The sequence below is a fragment of the Oryctolagus cuniculus genome, chromosome 6, assembly GCF_964237555.1.
Source record: "Oryctolagus cuniculus chromosome 6, mOryCun1.1, whole genome shotgun sequence".
In the NCBI taxonomy this organism is placed as follows: domain Eukaryota; kingdom Metazoa; phylum Chordata; class Mammalia; order Lagomorpha; family Leporidae; genus Oryctolagus; species Oryctolagus cuniculus.
In genome coordinates, this window is record NC_091437.1 from 30065317 (window position 1) to 30093260 (window position 27944).

Genomic DNA, 27944 nt, shown 5'->3' on the forward strand with positions numbered 1-27944 from the left:
TCTTGGAGTCTGTAGGGGCTTGTGTGAGCAGCCTTCCCAACTTTCAAACAACCATTTCCTGCCTTCTGGTAACTGCTGCCCATCACCCCTGCCACCAACACCCCTCCCCACACCTGTCCTTGGCGGGGAAAAGTCACAGTCATACAGCATCATCGCTGTCTGGTCCCCTTGCTGGAAATGTGTTCATGCTGAGGCATAGAAAGTATCTAGGAACCATGTTGGAGTAATTTTTGCTCCAGAGCTCAGCATTTTCATGAATGAATAGAGGAAGAAGAGATTTGAGGCTTTCAAGGCTCCTGCAGATTCTCCACAGATCACCGTGCAGTGGGCAGTGGAACCATACCCACAGGTCCCAAAAGCAGCTGCAGGACCAGACTGGGAGTCATTAGGGAGCTGACTCTCCTGGAAGGCAGAAGATCAGCTAGTGCCACCCAAGGAGAGTGGAAGAAGCCAAGAACAGGCTCTTCGGCAAAAGGAGAGCAGGGAAAGCCAATCTGAAGTGATCGCAGAAGAGACAGAGAGCTGTGGACCAGGCCTGTGTCACTCCTTTGCTCTCTAAGGAGACAGCCTCTGGTTCCTGCTCCTACATTTGCCCTCTGTGTGTAACACACATCGCTGATTCTCAGCCTTGCTTGCCCAGGATGTCAGCCTCTCCAGGGTGTATTAGTGCCCCTGCTTGACTGGTGATCTGACCACATGCACCATTAGTTCCTAACGAGGAAGGGAAAGTGTGTGGCCTTGCCGTGTCTGCCGCATTTGCATCCTTCCCGTTCTGTTCAGACTGCAAGGGTGCCTCCAAGAGCCTTAAGGAAGGAATCTACATGGCTGGGCAGCAATGTCACAGCCCCACTCACTTGTCCGAGGCAGCAGAAGACAGGTGAGACTTGGAATCCATTCTTGGCTCAGTGGTTTCTCATTTTGAAGGAAACAGTAGATTCTGAAACCTTCAACAAAGGAATGGATTCTGGTGCTTGCGGGCAAGTGAGAGTTCAGGTTAAACCTGGGGTTTGGTTCCTGTCCCTGGGCTTCATGAGATCCCATGGGACTATCTCCTCCTGTAAGGCTCGCCAAACTCTCACCAGGAGTGAGATGGCATTAGATTCCTTGCCCCAGGACAACTCAATTTCTTCCTCTGATTTCCTCGATACCAGAGACAGCCTAAAAAAAAAAAAAAACAAAAAAAAAAAAAAAAAAAACCTGGTTTGGTTGACTGAACATGTGTATGTTTCAGTTCACCAGTCGTAGAAAATAAATGGACACAATTTCAGTTTGTACTGCACCCCAAGGTTTATTTATGTATTTTAAACATAAGTTTAGTTTCACAGTTGAATTTTTTTTAAACAGGAACATTTGGGCTCAGTCCAAAATTCACAGAATGTGCAGTTCTTGGTTCGCAGTGTGGTTCAGATCCCTGGCTATTTATTCTTAGCTGTCTTATTCAGAGAAGTCAGGCAGGGACCATCCCCTTCTGTGAATGGGTTACTTGCCATTCCTCCTCCTCCTTCCTCTGGGTAAAGGTGAGTATTCCCCAGTGTGAACAAGTCCGAGCAGGGCTTCCTCTTCCTGTCCTGTCCTTTCTGTTTGGTGTGTGATCTGGCCCGGCTCCGTGGTCACTGGGGAGGTCGTGTTTTAGGCAAAGTGTAGGAGTTTCTTTTTGATTTGGAGCACTAAGGACGGCCTCTTTGTAAGCCCGCTGGGTGCCACAGGAGAGCAGTGATGAGGTTGATGAGGTGTTGGGAGATGGCTGGATCAGCTCCAGTGTGACACGTTCGACTGGCTCATTAGGAGTCCTGATGGATGGCTTTCTTGTGACATACGCTTCCACAGGGTAACACCGCCTCCAACAAGGAGAGGTGAGGAAGTGCATGGTGGGATAAAGACGCCCAGGCAACCTCTGCTTTCTCCCAGTTTGTCCAGCGCACATCCAGGGGCCGTGGCTGCGGTAAAGAATGTCCCAGGGGCTTCCGGAGGCTTCCGAAGTCCAGAGCTGCCAGTGGAGCGTGAATTGCCATGGAAACGTGAGATAGCCTTGCTGCAGATCCGGAGTCTCCCACACCTTGTGTGTGTGTGTATGCGTGGGTGGGTGTGGTTGTGGGTGTGTGTTAGATGGAGACTATTCAGGCTCTAGAAAGACTGGCTGCTTCCAGATACTCAGAGTCAAGAAACCAGAAGGTGGCCAGGCACAATTTTGATGAAACCACCTGGGAGACTTGTACTGCGGGAACACACGTTTTCCAAGGTTGTGTCTCAGAGGAAGGACCCCCCCACCCCCACTCACTGCGTCACGATCGACGTGTGCTCTGGCATTTTCCAGGACTCTGTGGACGTTATCGCTGGGACACAGCCACATTTCTTTTTCCCAGGTGAAAAGTTTTGGCCAGGAAAAGCATAAAGGCTAACAAGACCAAATGTGTGACTGTATGTGAATGGGTGGGGTGCAGCAAAAGGAATTCTTTGTAGGAAGAGAAACGTTGGCCTTTCATTGCAATTTTATAAGCCTCATTTTCATACTGGGCTCTTTGGAAACTTTAAGAGATGGAGAAATCCATGAGAAATGAGGGAACTTAAGAAGAAGCAGTTAGGAGTTTAAAGAGCACTGATATAGTTAATGCTATTTCTCTTTCTTCCCTACTGTTTTTTTATTTTTTTAACTTAAAAGAAAAGCATTGGTGAGTGATTCTATGGATTTTAACAGCAGGGTTCAGAATGCTGACATCACCCACCCCCAAACACTCCATTTCTTATCTTTCCAAACATGTACCTTCCCCCATCACACCCCTGATCTGTTCTCTGTCCCCGTGGTTGTGAATTTCGAGAATGTTGTAAAAATACAGTCATATAGTATGTCACCTTTTTGAAAAAATTTTTGAAAGATTTATTTATTTACTTGACATACATAGTTACTGACACAGAGAGAGAGGTCTTTCCATCTGCTGGTTCACTCTCCAGATAGCCACAATGGCCGGGGCTGAGCTGTCTGAAGCCAGGAGCTGCTTGTGGGTCTCTCACGCAGGATCAGGGCCCAAGCACTGGGCCCAAGCGCCATCCTCCGCTGCTTTCCCAGGCCATTAGCAGGGAGCTGGACTGGAAGTGGAGCAGCTGGGATTCGAACCAGCGCTCATATGGGATGCGGCAGGCAGGGGCTTAGCCTACTAACCCACAGCACTGGCTCCACCTTTTTGGAATTTTTTAATCTATTTTTTAAATTTATTTGAGAAGCAGGATTGAGAGAGGTCTTCCATCTATTGGTTCACTCCCCAAATGTCCTCCAACAGCCAGGCTGAAGTCAGGAACCTTAGAATTCAATCAGGGGCTCCCACATGGGTGGCTAAAACCCCAAGCAATCGAGCCAGCACCAGCTGCCTCCCAGGGTGTGCATTAGCAGGAACCTGGATTCCGAAGCAGAGTTGGAACTTGAACGCAGGAACTCCCACGTGGAATGTGGGCAGCCCAGGTGGTGTCTTACACTCTGCCAGTTGCCTCCCCTGGTGTCACCTTTTTGAGGCGGGCTTATTTTGTTCTGCATGCTGCCCGTGTGGTTAACTCCAGGAGCTCAGTGATTCATTAGTTTGCTCCATTTTATTCCAACATATACTGTGGTTTGCTTATTCATTCACTTGCTGATGGGCATGTGGGTTGTCCCCAATGATTTGAGTCCTTCATTTAAAAAATTGTTCATGTATGTATAACATATGTATGTATATATATAACATGTATGTATGTATGTATATAAAACATAGAAGGTGTCCCTTTCACTATTTTTTTTTTTTTTTTGACAGGCAGAGTTAGACAGTGAGAGAGAGAGAGACAGAGAGAAAGGTCTTCCTTCCATTGGTTCACCACCCAAATGGCCACTGTGGCCGGTGCGCTGCACTGATCTGAAGCCAGGAGCCAGCTGCTTCTCCTGGTCTCCCATGTGGGGGCAGGGCCCAAGGACTTGGGCCATCCTCCACTGCACTCCCCGGCCACAGCAGAGAGCTGGCCTGGAAGAGGAGCAACTGGGACAGAACCGGCACCCCAACAGGGCGTAGAACCCAGGGTGGCAGCGCCGCAGGTGGAGGATTAGCCTAGTGAGCCGCAGCACTGGGCCCCTTTAACTATTTTTGAATAGACACTTCAGTAATATGAATTATATTCACACTGTTTTGCAACCATCACTACTTTCTATTTCCAAAACTTTCTCATGGCTCTGAACAGAAACTCTGGACCCATTGAGCAATACTCCTCCAGCCTGTGGAGCTACTCATTTGTTTCCTGTCCCCCTGAGCTTGTCCAGTCTAGATACCTCTCAGAAATGGAATAATACCGGCCGGTGCCGCGGCTCACTAGGCTAATCCTCCGCCTTGCAGCGCCGGCACACCGGGTTCTAGTCCCGGTTGGGGCGCCGGATTCTGTCCCGGTTGCCCCTCTTCCAGGCCAGCTCTCTGCTGTGGCCAGGGAGTCCAGTGGAGGATGGCCCAAGTGCTTGGGCCCTGCACCCCATGGGAGACCAGGAGAAGCACCTGGCTCCTGGCTCCTGCCATCGGATCAGCGCGGTGCGCCGGCCGCAGCGCGCCGGCCGCGGCGGCCATTGGAGGGTGAACCAATGGCAAAGGAAGACCTTTCTCTCTGTCTCTCTCTCTCACTGTCCACTCTGCCTGTCAAAAAAAATAAATTAAAAAAAAAATGGAATAATACTGAATTTGATCTTTTGTGTCTGCCTCATGTCCCTTGATGTGTGTTCGGAGTTCATCTGTGTTGTAGCACATTTCAGCACTGCGTTCCTTTGTGTGACTGAGTAGCTTTACGTTGTAGGCCTGCACCACGATCTGTTTCTCCCTTTGCCTGCTGAGGGGCGTTTGGGTGGCCGCCACCTTTTGGCTGCTGTGCGTAGAGCTGCTGCACACTTGGTGTCCAAGTATTTGTGTGAGTCACTGGTTTGATTCTTTCTGCCACCTCTACTTTTAATCTGGGCTGGTGGGGGGAAGGGAGACTCCAGCTTCTCAGAATCTGGTGCTTTGTCTGAATCTACTCATTGTTCTTTGTATTCCTTTTTCTTAATTAAAATTTTCAATTATTTAAAGGCAGAGACAAAGACAGATGGACACGAAGAGATCTCCCGTCTGCTCACTCACTCCTCAAATGCACACAGTTGCTAGGTCTCCCACGTGGGTGGCAGAGACCCAAGTACTTGAGCCATCACCTGCTGCTCCCCGTGGTGTGCATTAGCAGGAAGCTGGATTAGAAGCAGAGGCAGGACTCAAACCCAGACGCTCTGATACGGGTGCACCTGAACTGCTGTGCAGCTCGCCTCCCTGTTCTTTAATTCTTGGTGGGTTTGAGGGAATCTACCAATGTTGTGTTCATGAGCTTCCTCAGGACCCTGAGAGGAGGAGCAAGGGAGTCACCATCTGGTTATGGGGAAAAGGGGCCCATCAGTGGAGCCAGCCTCCACGTGCCCTGTCCCAGGCCGCTGTCAGGGTTTTCTGGAGTCTGCACAGGGTCTTCATGAGTATCCCGCTTGATCTGTTTTAGCACCATAGTTTGCTGGGCGTTTGGGATCGGGTAAATGGTACCACGTGGGAAGCCACCTTCTTCGCCCTCCACGGGATCTGCTTTTATTTGTAGGATGTGTCTGAACGCACCCAGACTCAGTGAACTCCTCACCCTGTGACAGTTTGTGGCAGGAGGAGCAGTCTGAATGATGACACCTCTGGGGAACAGCTGTGATTGTCTCCTGGGTATGCCTTTGTGACGAGGAACTTAATACACTTTCCTTAATTAAAAGCACTCTCTAATTTGTTCTTAAGCAGCTGAAGTCATTAAAAAAATAGCTGTATTTTTAAGTAGTGAAAACTCTCCCCTCCACTGTTGCTGGTTGCCTATTAAATTTCCCTTGATAAACATTGTAAAGATAGATGTGTAGCCCAGCCTTTCTTTTTTTTTTTTTTTTTTTGAGATTTATTTTATTTTATTTAAAAGGCAGAGTTAGAGAAAAGGGACACACACACACACACACACACACACAGATCTTCCCTCTGCTTGTTCACTCCCAAAACAGCCAAAATGGCCAGGGCTAGGCCAGGCCAAAGCCAGGATCCAGAGCTTCCTCTGGGTCTCCCATGTGGGTACAGGGCCCTGAGTACTTGGGCCATCTTCCACTGCTGGGTAGGAAGTGGAGCAGCTGGGACTTGAACCTGTGCCCATATGGGATGTTGGCACTGCAGGTGGCAGCTTAAACCACTACACCACAGAACTGGCCCCAACAGCCCAGTCTTACTTATTAGTTACCATCCCATGGAGGCTAAAATTATACGGTTATTATTTTGTGCAGCTGGACTTGTCCTTTTTGTAGACTGAATGTGTAGTGAGTTAAAATTTTTTTAAGATTTATTTTCACTTACTGAAAGTCAGTGAGGCATAGACACACACACACACACACACACACTCACACTCACACTCACACAGACACACACGGCTCTTCCATCTGCAGGTTCACTCTCCAAATGCCTTCAACAGCCCAGGTTGGGCCAGGCCAAAGTCAAACTCAGCTCCATCTGGGTCTTCCACATGAGTGACAGGGACCCAGTTACCGAAGCCAGCAGCTGCTGCCTCCCAGGGTGCTCGTTACCAGGAAGCTGAGTCAGAAGCAAGGCCGGGACTCAAACCCAGGTGTCCGGACACAGGCTGCAGGTGTCCCACTCTGCGCTTACCTGCCGCGCCCGCCGCCCACTGCCGTGAGGTTCTTTGAATGCTTGTGAGCTTGCCTTTGCCCCTCACATGCGACAATGCCTCTTATTTTCTGACTCCCGGCCCTAGGCTTCCACCAGGCCTGTGATTCTCACCATGGGTGTGTTCTTTGGCTTAAAACGTTCTTTTCCAGGAAACTGTTCAGTGTGACAGTGGGGGAGTGTGTGTTTCTGTTTTCGGGAGTATCTTTGCAAGGGACCATCAGCCTGGTCTGGTTACCTGGGCAGTCACTGATGGCACAGTGGAGCTGCAGTCAGTCCCCAGGTTTGCGTGGAAGTTCATGTAACCTCCCACTGCAGGGGGACAGAAGAGAGGCCGTGGTGTGAGAACCAAGCCGTCAGCGCCTGCCCGACAGCATTCGGAACTCCAGCCCCCGGGGACCCGCTTCCCGGGGCAGGCACAGTGCTGCACGGAGCCACACTTTCAGGTCTTGGGTTCTCCAACAGTTGCTTCTGTAACCTGTCAGGTCCCACGTGTTCACTTCAGCATGTATTTCAGTGACAGGGCTTCTTTCAAAGTTGCCCTAAATGGTGTAATGATTGCTCAACTTAAGTTGAGTTGCCCTACTTAAGTTGTAGGGCAATAGGACATGACATAATGGGTTACATGGAAATTTTTTGGATCATTTTGATCTATTTATTTGACAGGTAGAGAGACAGAGGGGCAGGGAGAAGGCAACAGATCAAGAGAGAACTGCAGTCCATTGGTTCACTCACCGGTGCCTACCATGGCTGGGGCTGAGCTAGGGCTGAAGTTGGGAGTGGGGAATTCCATCCAGGTTGCCCATGTGGGTGGCAGGGGCCCAGTTGCTTGGGCCATCATTGCTACCTCCCAGGGCCTGCATTAGTAGGAAGCTGGCTTCAGGAGTGGAGATGGATGTCCAATCCAAGTGCTGTGATACTGGACGTGAGTATCTTCACTGCTAGGCCAAACACCCGCCCCAGTCTGTATTTTGTAGCACCTCATTGCATTGATTGGACTGGGGCCAGCTCTGTGGTGTAGCGACATCCTATCTGGGTGCTGGTTCAAGTCCCGGCTGCTCCAGTTCTGATCCAGCTCTGTGCTTATGGCCTGGGAAAGCAATGGAAGATGGGCCAAGTGCTTGGGCCCCTGCAGCCACGTAGGAGACCAAGAAGAAGCTCCTGGCTCCTGGCTTCAGATCGGCCCAACCCCAGCTGTTATAGTCATTTGGGGACTGACCCAGCAGATGGAACATATCTTTCTCTTTCTCTCTCTCTGTATCTCAAAGTTCCAAATAAATACGTAAATCTTTTTAAAAAATTGATTGGACTTTAGAGCAGAGGTTAGAATAGATTTGTCATTGAAAAGGAGAAACTTCAACGACAATGATAACTTAGAAATCCCTTTGTAAGTGTGGGCAGTAAGCTAAGCACTTGCCTTAATGTTTCTTTCATGTTCATAGCATCCCTGTGAGACCCCTGGGAGCAGGTACTCCTGGGATGCTTAGATCCAGAAGTGGTTTGGATTTTAATTTTTTCAGATTTTGGTGTATTTACGTATGCCTAAAAAGCTACCTTAGGGCTGAGAATCAAGTCCAAACATGAAATTCACTTATGTTTCATACATGCCATACATGAAGGTAATTCTTTTTTTTTTTTTTTTTTTTTTTTTTTGACAGGCAGAGTGGACAGTGAGAGAGAGAGACAGAGAGAAAGGTCTTCCTTTTGCCGTTGGTTCACCCTCCAATGGCTGCTGCAGCCGGTGCGCTGCGGCCAGCTCACCACGCTGATCCGATGGCAGGAGCCAGGTACTTATCCTGGTCTCCCATGGGGTACAGAGCCCAAGCACTTGGGCCATCCTCCACTGCACTCCCGGGCCACAGCAGAGAGCTGGCCTGGAAGAGGGGCAACCGGGACAGAATCCGGCACCCCGACCGGGACTAGAACCCGGTGTGCCGGCGCTGCAAGGCGGAGGATTAGCCTAGTGAGCCGCGGCACCGGCCATAAAGGTAATAATTCTGTGCGATAATTTTATTCACCGTGGCCTATCACATGCAGTCAGGTATGGAATTTTCCACTGGTGACATCATGTCTGCACTCGAACTGTTTCAGATTTTGTAGCGGTTTGAATTTTGGAGTTTCACGGTAGGGATGCTCAGCTTGTGTCTGTGTTTCACAGGAGAGCGGGTAGAGACTAAAGAGTTAGGACACCCGCCCGAACCACGTAGCGGAATCCCACCCCTGGCGTTCAGACGGCAGACCCAGCATCTGAGCCACGTGCGTCTCCTGTAGTTCAGCAGGGCGTGGGCAGGGCTGTGGTGTGATTCCAGCTTCTAGGAATCTGGTCTTTGTCGCTGGAAACCATCTAACTCCCCATCAGCAGATAGATGACCGTGCATTCCGTCGTGATCGTGTCAACGTTTTGCATTTTGCTGACAATGGAATTTGTTTTACATGTATAAGTAATCCCGTGTCTGTAGTTAGACATCTGCTTGAGTTTCACAGTTGCGACGCGACTATAGCATGAGAGGTTTATACCTGGTTTAATATGTTTGTGCATATTTTGGTAATATCATAATAAACATGGCTTAGGTCAACACTGGCAGTCCTCAATATTATGTCATTAACACCTTGAACACATTAACACTGTTTACTTTCAATAAAATCCCTTAACAACCTAAGAGACTGACTGGGAGCGAAGAGGTAGCAAGAAGGCTCAGAGTGGAAGCGGCCCTGCCTTGAGCCCCAGGTGCCAGCAGGAAGGAGGCTGATGGTTGTTTGCCCTCAGCTCTCTTGACAGCCAGAATCCTCTTGGTCCTGGCCGCAGTCGCTGCATTGAGAAGGCTGCTGGCCCCATGACTGCCCCTTGGCCGGCCGTCAGGAGAGTCCCCGTGCTCCCCCCGGGGTGCCGGCTGCAGGTGTGCTTTGACGGTTGCTGCGTGCATCTCCAGGTGCTTCCTGCGCAGGGTTCTCACGTTCACCCAAACCGGAAAGTGCTCGGTGAGAGTCTCTCCGGCTTTGCTCTCTGCGCTCACCCTGGAGCTCCTCCTGTCATCCCCTCCCTGGGCGGCTGCCGGTTCATCTCTTCAGCACTTCTTTTCTGTTCACCTGTAGTCTCTTCAGATATGTCAGCATAGTATGTAGCAACATATTAGGGTGGCTTTCTTTCATTTTAAAGGATTTTATTTATTTAATTGAGAGACTTACAGAGAGAGGGGGAGATTGAGAGAAATGTCTTTTTTGTTCACCGGTTCACTCCCCAAGTGGCCTCAATAGCTGGAACTGGGCAGATCCTGAGCCAGGAGCTTCTTCTAGGTCTCCCATATGGGTGAGGGGCCCAAGAACTGAGGCCGCCTTCCACTGCTTTCCCAGGCACGTTAGCAGGGAACTGGATTGGAAGTGAGCAGCCAGGCTCGAAATCGGTACACGTGTGGGTTGCCAGCACTGCAGCCAGCAGCTTTACCCTTTTCACTGTGATGCAACCCCTGAAAAAAAAACTTGATTGAGATATAAGTTGAGAATAATAACGCACACTTATGTACATTATACAATTAGAGACCGACTTTTGGCTTAGAGATGAAGACTGCTGTTAAGATGCCTATGTCCCTGTTCCCTCATACTCACTGCTAAGGGTAAAGCTAAACACTTGCCACGGGACTCCAGATCCCATTAAGTTGGCAGGTACCAATGCCATCTTACTAGTTAAGGTGATCAGTTTATGTTTATAACTGATCATAAAGATAGGATTAGGTGTCAAAGGGATCACATAAATAAGACCAAGTGTCTGCTAATAATAACTGCTAGAATTTAAAAAGAGAGAACAATCCAACATGGGAAGCAGGACATAGAATGACAAATGCCCTAAACAGCACCCTGGCCTCAGAATCAGCCATTGAGGAATTTGAATCTGGCTAAAAAGCTCATGAGAGAATTTCAGGAATGGAAAGCCAAGATACTGTGGCAACAAATGACCTACAGGAAGGATCTCTGTGAGTGAGATCCTGGTAGAAAGAAGGGGCCATCATAGAAGGAGGTACCTTTCTCTGAAGGGAGGAGAGAACTTCCACTTTGATTATGGCCCTGTCTACATAATGTCAGAGTTTGTGGATTCACGAGGCTTCCATATCCTTGGCAGCTCATGACAAGAGCCTCAGTTGATTACTGACGTCATAAATAAGAGCGTTAATTGTTAAATCAACACCAGGAGTCACTGTGCACTTGCTCCCCAGGTAGAACCTCTGTCCTTAATGAGTTGTACTGTGAGAATTAATGATAAAACTTGTCTTCAAATAGTAGTTTATACTTTGTGTATCTGTGTGGGTGCAAACTGTTGAAATCTTTACTTAGTTGAGTTGATCTTCTGTATATAAAGATAATTAAAAATGAATCTTGATGAAGAATGGGATGGAAGAGGGAGTTAGGAGGTGGGGTGGTTTGGGGATGGGAAGGTGGGTATGGGGGAAAGAACCACTATAATCCAAAAGTTGTACTTTTGAAATTTATATTTATTAAATAAAAGCTTTCTATTTTAAAAAAAGATGCCTGTGTCCCACATTGAGGTGTCTGCGTTGGGTCCGAGTCCCAGTCCTGGGCCCAGCTTCTTGCTAATGTGCTCAGTGGGATGCAGCAGGGGGTGGCTCAAGTGACTGTGTCTCTGCCACCTACATGAGAGACGTGGATTGAGCGCCTGGCTTACGGTTTCTGCCTGACCCAGCCCAAGCTGTTGCAGGCATTTGGAAAGTGAACCAATAAATGGGCATTCTCTCTCTTGGTTCCTTTGTCCCTCCTTCTGTATCTCTGCCTCTCAAATAAATAATTTTTTAAAAGTTGTACACTTAGAGAAGTTTTGAGATATTCATGTGTCTCAGAAACCACAACCACACTCACAGTACAGAATATTTCAGTCACCTGCAGAAGTTTCGCTGGCTTCCTTTGGGACGTTCCAGAAATTATTTCTTTGGAGACATTTTCTTCCCCGTCCTCTCTCTTTGGCGCCTCTGGAATAACAATTACAGCTATGTGGAACACTGAGGTATTAGTTCTCCAGGTGTCTGGGTTTCGGTTCATTCTTCAGTCTTTGTGCCTTCTGCTGTTTGCATTTGCTATTTCTTTTTTTTTTTTTTTTTTTTTTTTTTTGACAGGCAGAGTGGACAGTGAGAGAGACACAGAGAAAGGTCTTCCTTTGCCATTGGTTCACCCTCCAATGGCCGCCGCGGCCGGTGCACTGTGGCTGGTGCACCGCGCTGATCAGATGGCAGGAGCCAGGTACTTATCCTGGTCTCCCATGGGGTGCAGGGCCCAAGCACCTGGGCCATCCTCCAGTGCACTCCCTGGCCACAGCAGAGAGCTGGCCTGGAAGAGGGGCAACCGGGACAGAATCCGGCACCCCGACCGGGACTAGAACCCGGTGTGCTGGCGCCGCAAGGTGGAGGATTAGCCTAGTGAGCTGCGGCGCCGGCTCCTGCATTTGCTATTTCTAATGCTCTGTCTTCTCGTTTGCTGATTCTTTCTCTGCCAACCCCCGATATTCACTTGAGCCCATCTTCTGTACTTTTTTTTTTAAAGATTCATTTTATTTATTTGAAAGAGTTACAGAGAAAGGTAGAGCCAGAGAAAGAGGTCTTCTATCCACTGGTTCACTCCCCAGAGCTGAGTTGATCTGAAGCCAGGAGCCAGGAGCGTCTTCTGGGTCTCCCATGTGGATGCAGGGGCCCAAGCACTTGGGCCATCTTCTACTGCTTTTCCAAGCCATAGCAGAGAGCTGGATCAGAAGTGGATCAGCTGGGACTCAAACTGGTGCCCATATATGATGCTGGTGCTGTAGGCCAGGGCTTTAACCCACTGTACCACAACACTAGCTCCTTGTGCACTTTTTAAGTTCCAGTTTTTGTGCTTTCCAGATACAGATTTCCTTCTGTTTTTTGACTGTTTTATTCTTTAAGTTTCTCATTTCCTCCTTCGGAGTTGCTACCTGTTCGTTTGCTATGATATCTTTAATTCTTTGGCCATTTTAATAATAACAACTATTCTGACACCTGGAGCCAATCCAAGCCAGCTTCTGTTGACTGTCTCTCCCTCCGAGTATCAGGTGCAGGCTGCTGTCTGTGTGCATGTCTAATAACTTCTGGTGGAAAATTGGGTCTTAGGGCGGCTCTTGGTTCTGCTGTATTCTTCGGAGGATGGCTGCTGCTTTGTTCTCTAGGGAACCTTGGGGTCTCTGACCACAAAACGTGTCACCCCGTGACACACAGTGGCTGATATCTCTGTGCTTTGGACTTCCCGTGGCTGTGTTTTGGGCCTCGCCCTTTGGGAGTTTTGCCCGTTTCTGTGTAGCTTGGTGGTGAGCCAAGGATTTCGACAGAGGAGGAATTCACTCTGGCTGCCTGGAGTCCTGTCTCTGACGTTTCCAGCCGGTGAGATTTGGTTTGCTGCAACCTGACTTGGGCAAGGTTGAGAGACTGACTCAGACTTAAAAAGGGGCAGTGAATTCACGGGAACTCTGTGATTCAAGAGTACGTTTCTTTCTCTTTTTTCATCAGGTCCCTCTGGGTCTCCTACCACATGTGAGAATTCAGCCGGTGGCCAGAGCTTTGGTCAGCGTTTGCACTCAGAGTTTGCTTCTCCGTTTGTGGCTTTGCTGCTGCCAGTACTTTTCCTGTAGACTCCGAGCTTCGTTTTCAGCCCTGACCTCTCCTCTCTGGCACCTCCAGTGGGTATGGCTGTGCTTTTCCACTGCTGGTTTTCACAGCGATGGCCATGAGGGTTGGGCGTTTCAGGCCAGAAGGACATCAACTCGCAATTCTTACTGCTACAGCAGCAGTGCTTGAGAGCGAACTCCCCTCCTGCTTCTGTCTGCCTTTGGATTCCCTCCAGGCCTTTCCATAGCCCATTTAAAAATCATTATTATTTTTTATTTGAGAGGGGGAGAGAGAGCGAGAGTGCTTCTTGTTACTAGCTCATTCCCAAAATGCCTGTAAGAACTGGGTCTGGGCCAGAGCCAAGAGCACAATCCAGGTCTCCCATGTGGGTGGCAGAAGCCCCGTGACTTGAGCCACCGCCTCTGCCTCCTAGGGTCTGCACTGACAGGCAGCTGACATCAGGAGCCAGAGCCAGGAACCAACTCTCGCTCTCCGATGTGGGACGCAGACGTCCTCTGCACTGGGCTGAAGGCCTCCTGCTTGGCGCAATGTGGGAGGGTTTCCTTGCCGGCACCCCCACCCTGCCACCGCCATTTCTGCAAGTTTCACCCGTTAGGTTTTAATTTCCATCTCCATTTTTTCCCTTGGTTCCTTTCTGAATTGAAACCGCCTCATGTTTGTGATAAGCATTTTAATTCTCACATTCTAGGCCCCCTTGAAACATGACAGGGTCATTTCCAAGACGCTCACTGTTTTGTGACTGTGCTGATCCCTGGACCTGAGGTTCCGGGTCTCCGGCAGTGCCGTGGGTCGTGCCTGCTGACTTTCTCCTCATTCTGCGCTTTGCTGAGGAACTTCCGAGTTAGGAGCTAGCGAGGAAGGGTGCAGGCAGGGTGGAACAGCCGTGGTTCGGGAGGTTTGGGGGATTTGAATCTGCAGATGGGTTTTCATTCGCTTATCCCCAGTGTCCCAGGAATATCACGGATGGTGTTTGTTTATCTCTAAGCTTGTGGTTCTTAGACCATTGTAGATCATACAGATGTGTAGGGCTGGTTCATGATAGGACATTCTCAGAGGGAGATCTTCCTTTCTCCTGATGCAGAACCAACAACAGCATCTCCATAGGCCAATAAATGGCAAGTCTGCTTCCTTCCCCTTCTCCTCCTTCGAGGGTGGGGAGAGGTCTTCCATCTGCTGATTCGCTCCCCCGAATGCTAATACCCAGAGCAGCTGGGGATGCACCAGGATGAAGCCGGGACCGGGGAACTCCATCCAGGTCTCCCATGCAGGAGGCAGGGACCCAAGTCTTTGAGTCACCACCCATGGCCTCCCAAGGTGTGCATTAGCAGGAAACTGGAATTGGCAGTATAGCTGAGATTCCAGCCCAGGCTTTGTGGTATGGGGTGTGGGTGTCAAGCCGCGTCTCAACCAATACACCAAACACGGGCCCTGTGGCCATTTTTCTGATTATTCCCTTTACTGACTTCAGTGTAGCTCCTTGAAACTCTGTCACATGTCCTCCTGCTGGACGAAGCAAATGGCTCCAAGGGCATTTTTTTTTTTTTTTTTGACAGGCAGAGTTAGACAGAGACAGAGAGAGAGAGAGAGAGAGAGAAAAGGTCTTTCTTTTTCTGTTGGTTCACCCCCTAAATGGCCAGTACAGCCGGTGTGCTGCGGCCGGCGCACTGCGCTGATCTGAAGCCAGGAGCCAGGTGCTTCTCCTGGTCTCCCATGGGGTGCAGGGCCCAAGGACCTAGGCCATCCTCCACTGCACTGCTAGGCCACAGCAGAGAGCTGGACTGGAAGAGGAGCAACCGGGACAGAACTGGCACCCCGACCGGGACTAGAACCCGGGGTCCCGGCGCTGCAGGTGGAGGACTAGTCAAGTGAGCTGCAGCGCCGGCCTCAAGGGCATTTTTTAATAAGAGGGTTTATCCCAGTCACAAGGCCAGAGTCCTGGTGGCCCAGTCACCTCCCAACACTTCCACATAGGTGATCAGGGTCAACGTGTCCACTCTGTGGTCACACAGGCCCTGCAGCCCCAGCACCTGCGTGTTTCAGACACTGCTGCCCTGGGAAGCTTCCCCAGAGCCCCCAGGGAAGGAACACTTACCACCTGTGCACCTGCGGCTTCCTGGACATTTCTTATGGTGTTCTTCTGGGTTGCATCCTAAGGACTGGTTTATGGGTCACGTTCTCCAGCTACGTTGCGACTCCCTCCATGCCGTCTTTTCCCCTCTCCACAGTGGGGGCTCAGGAGCCGTCTCCTTTGTTCTGTTCTCAGGAAGGCAGACCTGCTTTTTAGAAGAAAGAATGGGATGGACACTCGGTGGTTATTACAAAGAACCTGTCGTGTTTCTTACAGACCTGGAGTACCATAAATGTTCTCTGTTCACTTGCTGTTTCTGATTTCCTTGTTCTTTCTCTGGGGTCCGCCATGTGATGCTAGGACCATGAGGAGCCAGTTCCGAAGGGTATTGTGGGTTGTACAGTCTCCTCCTTGCATCTGGTGAATGATTTGTGTTACTTATTTTTGAAAGCAGAGGAAGACACCTCCAGCCAAGCCAGTCGCCCCCAAATCCTGAAACCGGCCCCGCTGGAAGACATTCCAAGCTGCCCTTTTGGTTTTCAGTCTTGTGAAGGATGTGGTTTTCGGTTGTGTGATTCTTTTTTAAGCCACCTCATTTGGTTTGGGACGGATTAATAGCATAGCTGCCCAACCTTGGACAGAACGGCAAAGTCAGGATCTCTGGGAGCGCAGCACTGAGAAGCTAATTACTTCGTGTTTTCAATAGAAATGAGGTTCGCAGACGTAATCACTGCTTCCCTGTTCTCTTAACTGTGCTGGCGAACCTGGCTTTTCCTGGAGGGTCTTAGGGAATTTACAGGGAACTAAAAGCATTTTCCTGGACTCCCTCTGCTGGATGGAATGAATAAAAGCCTCTGCGAAAGATAAACATTAAGCAACAGAACCTCAGCCCCTGAAGTGTCCAGTCTGGAATACCTTCCACAGAGTCACGGATTGGAACTCAGGCCAGAAACTTTGCCTGCTGATTCTGATTCTTTGTGTCCTTTGGCACAGGGTCAGAAACCGTGTTACAGCTCAGCTGTGCGGGCAGAGAGAATGATGATGTGTGCTCAGCTTCCCCTTGATACCCGTATCTGTAGGTGCTGCAATGGAGCCCACCCAGCTTCTCTCTTCTGTCGCTGGCCTCTGTCTCCTTGGCCGGTCTCTGTTCACAGCATGACTCTCCCCACGTCACTGCTCTCCACACTTGACCCCACTGATACCATGCTCTTTTCTGCCACAGGACCCTGACACATGCTGCTGCCTCCATCTGGAATGTTCTTCAGAGGCCCCACCTCTGCACGTCGTCAGCTCCTCCCTCTTCTGTCAGATGTCAGCATACGTCCTCCAGAAACTCCTGAGTAAGTTAAATCTCCTTCTCACATGGTCTGAGGATACTGGAAACCTCTTTGTGAGCAGCTGGCACAGTTGCAAGGTTGCACTGTGCACCGGCCGCCTCCTGCAGCAGCTCTGTGAATGCTTCGGTGTGCTGTGAGCCACAGCTACATCTTCTGCAAAAAAGTCCCACTCGCATCCTCAAGTGGGCACCTGTTCCAAATTTGCCCCTTCCTGGAATACTGTCCTCAGCCCGGGAGATAGTCCCCGCCTCTCTGTCTGCTGGTAGTTAGCTCTGCTACTAATCGTTAATCATTCTTTGCATGATAATTTGCCTGCTCAGGGGCTGGCACTGAGGGGCAGGGGGTTTAACCTATTTCCTGTGATGCTCATGTCCTGCGTCAGAGCCCTGGTTGGAGTCCCTGCTACTCCGCTTCCCATCTGGCATCCTGTTAACAAGCTTGGGAAGGCAGAGGAAGTACTTAGCTTCCTGCCACCCCTGTGGGAGACAGGATGGAGTTGCTGACTCCTGGCTTCAGCCCAGCCCGTCAGCTGTTGTGACCATTTGGGGAGTGAACCAGGATGGAAGGTCACTCTCTCTCCTCACTCTATTGCTTCCTCCCTGTTGTTCTGCCTTACAAATAAGTAAATAAGCCTTCATTCAAAAAATTCCCTACTCAAATTATTGGTGTGGTTTCCCTGTCTTGCCTGGACCCTGACTGATATAATGGTTGACAGTAAACGGCCGAGGAGGGAGGGAGCTCAGGAGAGAGGCTTCATTTTCAACTGGTGCAGCGGTTTGTTCCCGAGGACTGCCGTGGACTGGTTAGCCCCCTGCCCTGTCTGACTCGGCCCAGATGTTCAAGATGCTTAGGGGCTGTACATTTCTGAGTTCTCTTGAAATCCCATCACCCTTCTTGACCTGCCTCCAATGTGCTCTCACACATGCCTGGAAACCAGGATCCAGAACCGTTGTCCTCTCATTTACCTTCTCTGCACGGTCAGCCCCGGCTTGCACATTTGCCCCGTGTTATCAGAAATGACCTGGCCAGGTCCACGCCCCGTGCCACTTCCCAGGTCGGCAGCACTGTTCCTAGCGCAAGTGTTCCATTCTGAGCATGCCGAAGACTTGACTGTGCACTTCCCCAGGAAGTTCCTGCGCTCCTGACACGGTTGGTATTCCCAAGCTGCGCACCGTCCTGTTTATCCAATCCACACAAAACAAGTCAGTGTACAGCAATGTTCCGGTAACTTATTTTGGAGAATGATGTGTTTTGGCTCAGACACATCAGCAGGATAATCTAGCGTCTCGTTCTTAAGTGTCTCTGGGTCAGACGAGAAGAAATTGTTTCCTAAGACAGGAAACCATGACGTGTGACAGTCGCAGTGAAGTGTTTCTGTGACGCTTTGCACATACTGCCTCTCTACACGCAGGTCCCTAAACGTTCTGGCCAGGTAACCCGGAACCTCCAGGCCAGCACAGTTCTGAACAGGGAGTGCTCAGCTCCTCATGCGGCATCTCAAGGCCATGGTGAGGGTCTGCTTGTCTCTGTGCTAAAATCGCCACTGACGTTTCGCTGTTGAACGTGTAACTTCAGTCCGTGTGACAACGGGGAGGCAAAAAGGAAGGAGGCACCTTGGGAAATACCTCCTCTCTACGGCACAAACATTCTTAGTCCCATCAGAAGACCCCACAGCTGGGTCCTCCAGTTCATGCGTTTTTATAAAGCAAACCCTCTCTCTGGCTTTCGGCTGTGCCTGACCTGGTTTCTCTTTTCAATTTTGTAACTGGGGTGGAAAGCTAACAGTATAGCGTGTCATGGCCGATCTGTCAACCCTAAGTGGGCCCCGTGTTGCAGAAGGAGTCCAGTCATCGTTTAGTGTGTTTCCCTCGTAACCTGAGAGAACGTTCTGGAATCACAGAAGCCTGGCGCACCTGACATCAGATCCCCAAGCGTCAGTTCTCTGGTGGGTTTTAGAGTGAAATCTGTGTACTCTGGCAGAAGTTTCTCTGGGTCGGGGGGAGGATCTGTTGTGGGAATGGAGCTGGAAGGAGAGGGTGCCATTATTTCTGTTTTAACAATCATCGCACGGATCAGTCCCCATGACTTTGAAATGAGGAGCGTGCTTGGTTAAGTCCCACTGCTCTGTTGGGCACAACTACTCCTCCGCTGTCACTACTGCTGCTTAAAAATAGTTGGTGCTGATTTGTGAAAGGGTGGTTTTTTGTCTGGTGTCCCGCTGTTCCCCTGCTGGCTAATAAAAACAACCCTCGGGAGCTGAGAAGTTGGGATTTCCCTCCCGTGCCCACCCGTGACAGACTGACATCACTCAGATAGATATGAAAAGGGACCAAGTCCTCCAGAGTTTCCTCTTCTTGGTCAAGTTCACCCGCGAAAGGCCCACTGTCAGCTGCTCCACCCCCTCTGACACGTGGCATGCAGTTAGTTGTTTGCGTTGGTTCAGCAGAGACGGGAAATTTAACTCCCTGTATGAGCTGAGGCCCTGGTGGTCCGCTGTTCTCAAAGGGAGATAGGAGGTGAGACAGCTGCTTCCAGAGAGTGAGGGAGGCTGAGGAGGACGCTCAGAGGCATCTTCCTGGCGCACCCAACTTGTGTGTCTTTCTTAGAGGTGACTGTGAAATAGGAATCCGGGGAGGTGGGCAGAGACTGGCTGAAGGGAACACCGTGGGAGTTGCGGAGGGAATGACCTAAGACCTAGAGACAAGGGAATTTCAAAGGAAGGGGGAGGCGTCCGAGCTTCCCTGGCTTCCGAGAGCGGAAATCTGCTGAGGCCGGCATTGGAGGCAGAGGTGGGCGCTGTGGAATCCGCAGCGGTTCGTGTGTTTTGCACAATCAGTGGCAAATCCGGCTGAGAGAATTCACGGAGCCTTCAGAACAGATGGTTCCCGGGCTCCAGGATGTCCCGTGGTCTCGGTGACTCAGGAGCAAACTGCGTCCCTAAAGACGCTGCAGGCGGAACACGGGGTCCTGACCGGGTCTCGCTATCCTTGGGAAGGAGAACGGTTGCTTTAAGGCACTGGTTTTCAAACTGTGGCTGTGACCCCCTCCCCCCAGTGCTGTGACCAGTTCCAATGTATGTTTTAGTAGAGTGTAACAGAAACATCCAAGGGTATCTCACAGAGTGTTGTGAAATACTCTTGGCCTCAGTTGTGTGCACATGTAAGGGTGTGTATGTGCTGGGTTGTAATGGAAACTGTAGTTCTCAATGTGGACCAGGCTCCAAAACATTGAAAAACACTGCCTGAGGCAACTTAAGAAACATTAAGGGGCCAGCACTGTGGCACAGAGGGTTAACGCCCTGGCCTGAAGCACCGGCATCCCATATAGGTGCTGGTTCTAGTCCCGACTGCTCCTCTTCTGATCCAGCTCTCTGCTGTGGCCTGGGAAAACAGTAGAAAATGGTCCAAGTCGTTGGGCCCTTGCACCCACGTGGGAGACCTGGAAGAAGCTCCTGGCTCCTGGCTTTGGATTGGTGCAGCTCTGGCTGTTGTGGCCATCTTGGGAGTGAACCAGCAGATGGAAGACCTTTCTCTGTCTCTACCTCTCTCTGTAACTCTGTCTTTCAAATAAAATAAATAAATAAATAAATAAGTATTGATTGTGTAATATAATTAGCAGAGTGCCCACACACTGTCCAGCATTTTTATAGGTGGTGCATGTATGTGTGTGTGTACCTGTGACAGTGTGTGTGTGTAAGGGGGGGGGCAGGCATCTAATTCTGCTATGATGTGCTAGGCATCAGTGTATTTCCTCCTACCGAGGGGGAGGAGGGGGTCATAAGATTCCAAGGTTCCTTTAACGCAACACTGCTCAGTGTGATTGTTCAGGAAGTCAGATGGGGAAATCTTCAGCCCCCACTAGCCCTGGTGAGCCGGAGAGACGTGCTTCTTCCATATTCACCTAAAATTGTGAACAAGCGCTTCAGTATTGTTTGTGGGCACACTATCTTTGCTGGAGCACAGGTTGGCCCGCCCATGATCGCAGTGTCGTCTCCTGTGCTTTAGACCGGGAGGGACAGCAGACACTGCCTGTCTGGGGCACCTTTCCCGGATTGCATTTCCCTAAGAAAAACCCAGCCAAGCACCCGCAGTACTGACTTTGGTTTCTAAACAAAATGAGAACCCTCTCCCTTAGATGTCCCCACCGGCCTGGCTCAACTGGCCATAGTGGACAGGTAGGAAGCCACACAGTGAGTGCTCCGGGATGCCGGGGAGACCTGGGGGAGAAAGAGGAGGCACCGTGGTGCCCCCCAATGCAGAGACCATGCCACGATTCAGGGAACATTTATTAGTGCTTGTAAGGTGCAGGCTGTGACACAGACAGTGGGGTGGGAGGAAGGGCAGCATCTTCCTCAGGGGTCTGCTTTGCAGCCCGGGAGCTCGGTTGCTTGTGGTACTGCGCTCTGCACAGCTGAGGACGTCGGCTCAGCCCCGCAGCACGGAGTGACATCCAGTCAGTTCTCAGGTGTCCACACTATTGGCCATCAGAGGCTTTTGTGTCTGTCCTTTCCATGGAAACACACAACCACCTCCACTGCCACTGCATCGCAAACTATCCAAGCCTGCCCTGGCGCTGTGTGACAGGGGCCTTGAACACGCATTCTCCTGCGAGCCACGTGGCTGGCCGCTGGCTGCGAGACTTGGAAGCTGAGGAAGGGGGCTTAACGTCCTGTGCTGAACCGAGCAGGGGCCTACCCACCGCTCCAGGTAGTGAATTCTGCTGGGTTCTTCTCCTGATCCCCAAGCAGCGCCCCTGAACTTGACACAGCTCTGAAGGTGAAAATGTGATTCACCTCATCGTGTCCTCTAATACTCACACAGGGCTTTATCTAACACTGGGGGTGGCCCGTTCTTGCAAATGCTGGGCCTCTAGGACTTGCAGCTTACTCAGCAAGAACCTACAAAGTCTGTGATTTTCCTTGTTTTAAAGAAATGAATCCACTTTATACCCCGGAAGAGGGTGCCAGAGCAAACTAGGAAGACAAAGTCCTCGGGCACCCTGGGACCCAGTGCAACGCTCAGCACGCAGTAGGCATTGACAGCCACTGAGCAAACACACAAACCATGACTCGGCTCAGACCCTCCGGGTCACGACAGAATGTCTACCGCAGTGCTTCGGGTCTGTGCAGTCCCAGACTGCTGTGTCATAGGTTAGCGAAGGTATGTGACTCTTCTTGGCCAACGTTACCCTTGAATTTGATTCCTACAATAAAAACTATGGACCAATGTAAATGCCTTAGATCTCCTCCCCACACACCATTTACTGGCCAAATCTTCATCCTAAGAGAGGTTAAGCCCCACTGCATGATCCGTAACCTGCCTGCAAAGATGTACTAAAACAAGATTGAATCCTCTCTTCCAAGTTCCAGAAACAAAAGGTTCTGAGAGCATTTTGCTGTCTATGCAGATCGCTGCCTTTGAGCACGTTGTCCCCTTACTCGGTGGTACTCACAGAGTGTCACTTTTTCCTTCCATTTGCAAAAGGACAGTTTAGTCACTAAGGAATTCTTTTCCAATTCATGATGCTTCAGGTCCTTGTGAAACATGAGCTAGCGTTCTCATCAGTTTTCGTTCACCGCTATCATATCATTGCTGAAGAGAACCCATTTCCAAAGGAAACCTTGTGATAGCACTGTGCAAAGCAGAAAAATCTCATTTTATAGGTAAATGGAGTCTAAGCATTAGGTAATTGAGTAGCTTATGCTTCATATCCTATTATTATCATTCTCAGTGGCTGAATGCTCATCAGTGTAACTGCCTTCAAGCTATATATTTAAAAATGTGATTAAAACAGAGCCTCACAGTAAATGTAAATGGCTTATTAAAGGCCTTTCCGTGGCCTCAGTATCGTATGTCAGAGATGAATGGTGTTTCTAATTTGCTAGCCACTTGGGTCAAGTTTACTTTAAGCAGGAAGCGTATTTATACAAGTAATGGTAACACAAATGGGCTCTTGGGGAAAGCTGTTTGTGAGGGTTTAACATTTTTGAAGCATGCTTTTGTATGTCTCCTGAATGGGCATTTCACAGGCCCTGGGCCAAAGCGCCTTAAAACTGAACCTAGCACATCTGCGTCTTCCGTCCGTGCCTCCTGCCTGCCCAGGGAGACTCGTGGTGGGGAGGGTGATTTTAAGGGCGAGGAGAGGATCAGGGGTTTGAGCCATCTCGGAATACCATGCTTTCAACCCCTGCTCCTTGACGTGTGTTGGGGGAGGTGGCTGCAGCCCCAGCACAGGAGCCCAGTGGAAACGTAGCAACCCTACCCAGCCCCACTGAGTCAGCATCTGCATGCCGCCAGGGCTCCCAAGGAGGAGACAGCTCCTGGGTGCTGGAGCAGCCGTGCACCAGGACCCCAGAGCCTCTGCTTCCTGCTGGCTGAGCACAACCCATGGCCTCTCTGTCCTATTCCTCCCTTACAAAGCCGTCCTCTTTAGAGGCTAGCGAACCCTCAGCCGGCATTTCCCTTCTTTCTCATCACTCCCACGTGCGCTCCCAGACTGGCTGAGTTTCCCAACATCTGATGTCCTTGCTTTTATCCAGAACAATCTGTCCTGCTCCCACCTGACATCACCTCGGGGCTTCCCGCTGCTGAATGACCTTGGGAAGATCAAGGCCAGGGATTTGTCCTGGCTGCCGGTGGCCAAGCCTCCCCTCTGTCATTTACTCCACATCCCATCTTTCTCAGTTGCCCACCAAGGTGCACTGTCCCCCTTCCAGTGCCAGTCCCCCTGTTCTTGTGTGTACTCGTGGAACACTGCTTCTCTCTGACCTGGCTTCAGTTCCTCTGCTCATATTATTGGGGTACTACAAGATGAAAGGGAGTCATGCCAGATATTGGGGGTCATGCCAGATGTTTGGGAGCCTCACAGGGCTGGCTTATCAGAGGGAAATGGTAGGTGTTAGTAATAACCCAGTTGGCGGGCACCTTAACCCCCTTCACTTGGCCCCACCTCTGCCCACAGCAGGTGCCCAGGGCACCCAGCTGCCCATCCCAACTCAACCCCAGACTGGCCAGCCACTTGGCCCCCTAGAAGCTATTCGATCCCTCTGTTCCAAACCGTGCTGGGGGAAAGGGCTCTGCCGAGAAGGGGACCAGGCACGTAGAAGCGCGTTGCTTACAAACTTGGGCTCTGTGGGCTGGGGTCAGTGCAGCCAAAGGTCAAGGGAACATTTTGGGGTCAACCAGGTGAGGACCCCGCGAGGCTCCTCTGGAGTGGGCAGCACCCGGGACAGAGGTCTTTAGTCGGAGGAGACCGGCAGGGGGAGGAACAAGATGGCTTTCTGGCCGTAGTGAGTCCGAGGACCGCGCTTGCAGCTCCCGTTTTTCTTCAGCCCCACGAACCAGTTCTTCTCGGCGTGCTTCTTGGACGTGTAGGTGTTGTAGTGGTTCTCCTCCAGCCGTTCCAGGAACAAACACTCCTCACTGGGCGTTTGCTGCAGAGATAAAACCGAAAGACGGTTGAAGTCTAAGTGAGGGATCTAGAGCAGGCTCTGTCCATCTCCCTGCAGTGTGACCTCGGGACGGCACCTGTCTCAGGGCATGGCACAGCCCAGCGCAGCAGGAGCCTGCAGCACCTGTTTGCTCCCTCTGTAAGCTCCCCTTCCGTCGCTGTTCCAGGGACTCCAGAATCTCCCACTGGGGAGACCCTCGTTGGCTATGAGCACGGTGAGGGCAAGGCTGGACTCCTTGTCTCCACAGCGCCCTGGCACATAGGCACGAAGAAGGAAAAAGACACCTGAATGGGTAAAGTCAGACTGTGGTGTGGTGGGGTGGGGTTTCTCAAGTTTAGGTCTGAGGAACAAATGAAATCCCACCAGTACTCCTTTTCATTGATGTCACCAACAATGTCAGGATTTGATCTCGTTATTTTGAGCGTCAATGCTTGTGCAAAAATTGTGCTAGGCACAAAACATATCCTGCCACTTAAATAAGTTCTTAAAAACAGGAAGTAACTTTATCTTTTGCTATTTATAAAATGATGCTATTTGGGGCTGGTGTTGTGGCTTGGCGGGTAAAGCCACTGTCTGGGATGCTGGCATGCTATAAGGGCCCTGGTTCACATCCCAGCTGCTCTGTTTCCAATCCGGTTCGCAGCTGAAAACCTGGGGAAAGCAGTAGAAGACAGCCCAAGTGCTTGGGCCCCTGCCAACCATGCAGGAGACCCGGATGGAGCTCCTGGATCCTCCTGGTTTTGGTCTGGCCTAGCCCTGACCGTTGCAGCCATCTGAGGAGTGAACCAGCAGATGGAAGATTGCTGTGTGTCTCTCCCTCTCTCTGTAACTCTGAATTTCAAATAAATAAGTAGATATTTTTTAAAAAGATTCTGCTTATAAAAAGAATTGGTGCTTTCTAAAAATAAAATCAGGACTTTACATAAAAAAGAATGAAGGCATCTCATAACCTACCACCAGATAGGCAACCGTTAACAGCTGGTGAGTGTCCTGGCCTGCCTTTCTTTTTGTCCATACCCAGTGGATAAGGCCATATGGATATAGACTGACTTCAAAACGGTGTATCTCATCTCCTGTTGTAAAAATGGCCAGTCAACCTATGAAAACGTATTCAATACCAATGGCAATAAAAATGCAAGTTAATATATATATTTGGTATAATATACGCAGAGCTCAAAATATTTACAAATCTCAGTGTTGGTGAGCGTATGGGAAGTGTTTTGTGTACTGTTGATGAGATGAATTGGTGGAAATTTTCTGAGGGTAGTTTGGTGATACATATAAACATTTAAAGTATACATTGCCTCTTACCCAAAAACTTCATTTCTAGCAGTTTACCCTTATGATATAAAGCCATATTTTTTGAGGATGGTTTTTAAACATTGTATATAATGCCTACAAATCAGAAGCAACCTGTATGTCTATGGAAAGGTGATTGGTTAAGTGGATAAAGGTACATCCATACAATGGAATCCTGAACAGCTCTAAATGTATTAAGATGGATAGACGGGGGGCTCATGCTGTGGTATAAAAAGGCTAAGCCTCAACCTGCAGTGTCAGCTTCCCATATGGGCACCAGTTCAAGTCCCAGCTGTTCCACTTCTGATCCAGCTCCCTGTTAATGCACCTGGGGAATGAGCAGAAGATGACCCAAGTTCTTGGGTCCCTGAGCCCATGTGGGAAACCTGGAAGAATCTCCTGGCTCCTGGCTTCAACCTGGCTCAGCACCCAGCCATTTGGGCAGTGAATCAGCAGGTGGAAGATCTCTCTCTAATCTCCCTTTTCTCTCTCCATCTCTGTCTTTCAAATATTTAAATAAATCTTTTTAAAAAAGATGGCAAGTTAGCCACTGCCTATTAATCAAACAGCATAGTGATTTGAAAACTATCTTCCACCACTATTTGGTTTGTTTGTAATTCATCTGTTGGAAAGCCCAGTCTTTGAACCATGTTCTTGCCCAAATTGAAACAGAAATGTTGAAACCCGATGTCGTATGTTGTCCTGCCAGAGGAACTGTCACATCTGACTTTGCCACCTTCCAAGTTTTATGTCCTCTGTGGTCTCTGCACCACTGCGGTTCCCATCTGTGTCGGATACCTTCGTCTCTTGATAGCCGTGCTGTGCCACTGACCATCAGGCCTGCTGGGAGAGGCGGGCAATCTGTTAGCCTTGGTCTGCCTGGCGGGCACATAGCCTTGCAAATAACAGGTCTTGCTAGCTAGTTAGTGAATGAGCAGGTGCTTGGCTGCTAGTTAGTGTGTGTAATTGGAGTCTGGAGGTGTTGTCATGTAATCTGTGAAGTTAGCTTTCCGTCATAAAGAACCAGGTAACAGGAAGTATCCTGCTTCTTAGTCACTTGCCGTCCGGTGAAATGACAACTGGGTGAGACGTTTTGGATCATTCTGGGACAAGACAGGATATAAATATAATATTTAATTGGATGGCTTTGCTGTCCCTGGAGGAACTTGGTCCAGACATCAGTGTTTGGCATGCGGTGCTGGGGTAGAGGGAGGGAGGCAGTTTTGGAGCTGTGTGGGTTGCCTACTCCCCTGTCGGGGCCGGGGAGGGGGGCTCACCTCGTGACACCCCTCCGTGGGCGTCAGGCCTTCGTGCTGTGACGAAGGTGGAGACGGCCACATTCTCCACCTGATGTCTCTATTACACTGGAGCTGTTGACACGCACGAAATGGCTGAGTCACAGGTTGAGTCAGCAGGACAGATCAGAGGCGCTCCTGCCCTCCACCAGGCTTCGTCAGCCCGTGCTATGCACTTGGTACAGTGCTGAGGGCTGTGAATTAACTGTTAATTCATGCCTGTTGCTTCTAGTTGTTTTCTCTTTTATATTTAGCCTGATTTCTTCTCCCCCAGTTACATGGATGAGATATATGCATCAGAAAATTTGGAAAATGCAGGAAGGCATTCACATAGAATAAAATGATGCATTTAAATACAGTAAAATTGTGGTATGTAGCCTTTTGGTTTTTTTAAATAAATGTGTCTACCCCCGCCTCGACACAAATTTGAATCAGGATGGACTGATGCTTTAAGTTTGTTAAGAGCATTGAGGTATTTTGAAATTCTCTTCATCAGGGAGGAAAATTTAAAACTTCTTAGGCATGGTATGGTAAGACCATATTTCAGGTAAGGTTTGCTGCCAGCCAGGGCCAGGGTGGCAGAGGGAGGTCCTGGAGCCCAGAGGATATTGGATTCAGGCATTCTCCCTCAGTATTTTCATTTAGGTAAACAAAGGTTGTAATAAACATCACAATTTAGAAGAAGCCATGGCCTGTAACCAGTAGCCTAAGACAAAGTGAGGGTGAGGTGGTGGGAAGCCGACTGTCTATCCTAGAGTTGCCGTGGGTGGAGCACCTGGGGGTGCCGGCCAGTCTTGGGGTCTCTGCATGTTGATGGTGAAGTTGCCATCCATCACCATGCTTGATGAAAACAAGGCTACGGATGCACAGTCACTGGCAGAGGTGGCAGAGGCATGGGGTTCAATTTCAAGTCTGAGATTGAATGACTGATTGATTTTGACACCAGTTAGAACAACAGCCTATGAAAATGTGCGCCGTGAGCAGCAGGCGGTGCCTCTACTCCAGCCCCTTCTTCTTGCTCAGGCCGCGTGCTACTCTGATGACATCATCTCCCGACCCCTAGTGGGCATTGTGAGAAGAGTGAAGTGAGCTCCCATCCAAGGGAAGCTTTGCCAGGCCTGCGATACCTGGCGATTTGTTAGAAGTC

At 49.9% G+C, this 27944-nt stretch overlaps 1 protein-coding gene and 1 long non-coding RNA gene across 6 annotated transcripts in view; one reads left to right on the forward strand and one right to left on the reverse strand.

Moving 5' to 3' along the window:
• Nucleotides 1–27944, forward strand: part of LOC138850171 (uncharacterized) — a 195460-nt gene that overhangs the window by 72171 nt on the left and 95345 nt on the right. Inside the window, exon 3 of the long non-coding RNA XR_011389780.1 lies at nucleotides 16639–16756. This is a non-coding gene — a long non-coding RNA (uncharacterized lncRNA). The remainder of the gene's footprint in view (nucleotides 1–16638; nucleotides 16757–27944) is intronic.
• Nucleotides 21021–27944, reverse strand: part of FGF1 (fibroblast growth factor 1) — a 96204-nt gene continuing 89280 nt past the window's right edge. For 4 of the 5 annotated variants that reach the window (XM_008254888.4, XM_008254889.4, XM_051843315.2 and 1 more), the window contains one exon: nucleotides 21021–24185. In XM_008254888.4, coding sequence (XP_008253110.1) covers nucleotides 23991–24185 — 195 coding nt within the window. In that variant the 3' untranslated portion in view covers nucleotides 21021–23990. The remainder of the gene's footprint in view (nucleotides 24186–27944) is intronic. The other variant, NM_001171488.1, reaches the window with a different exon arrangement.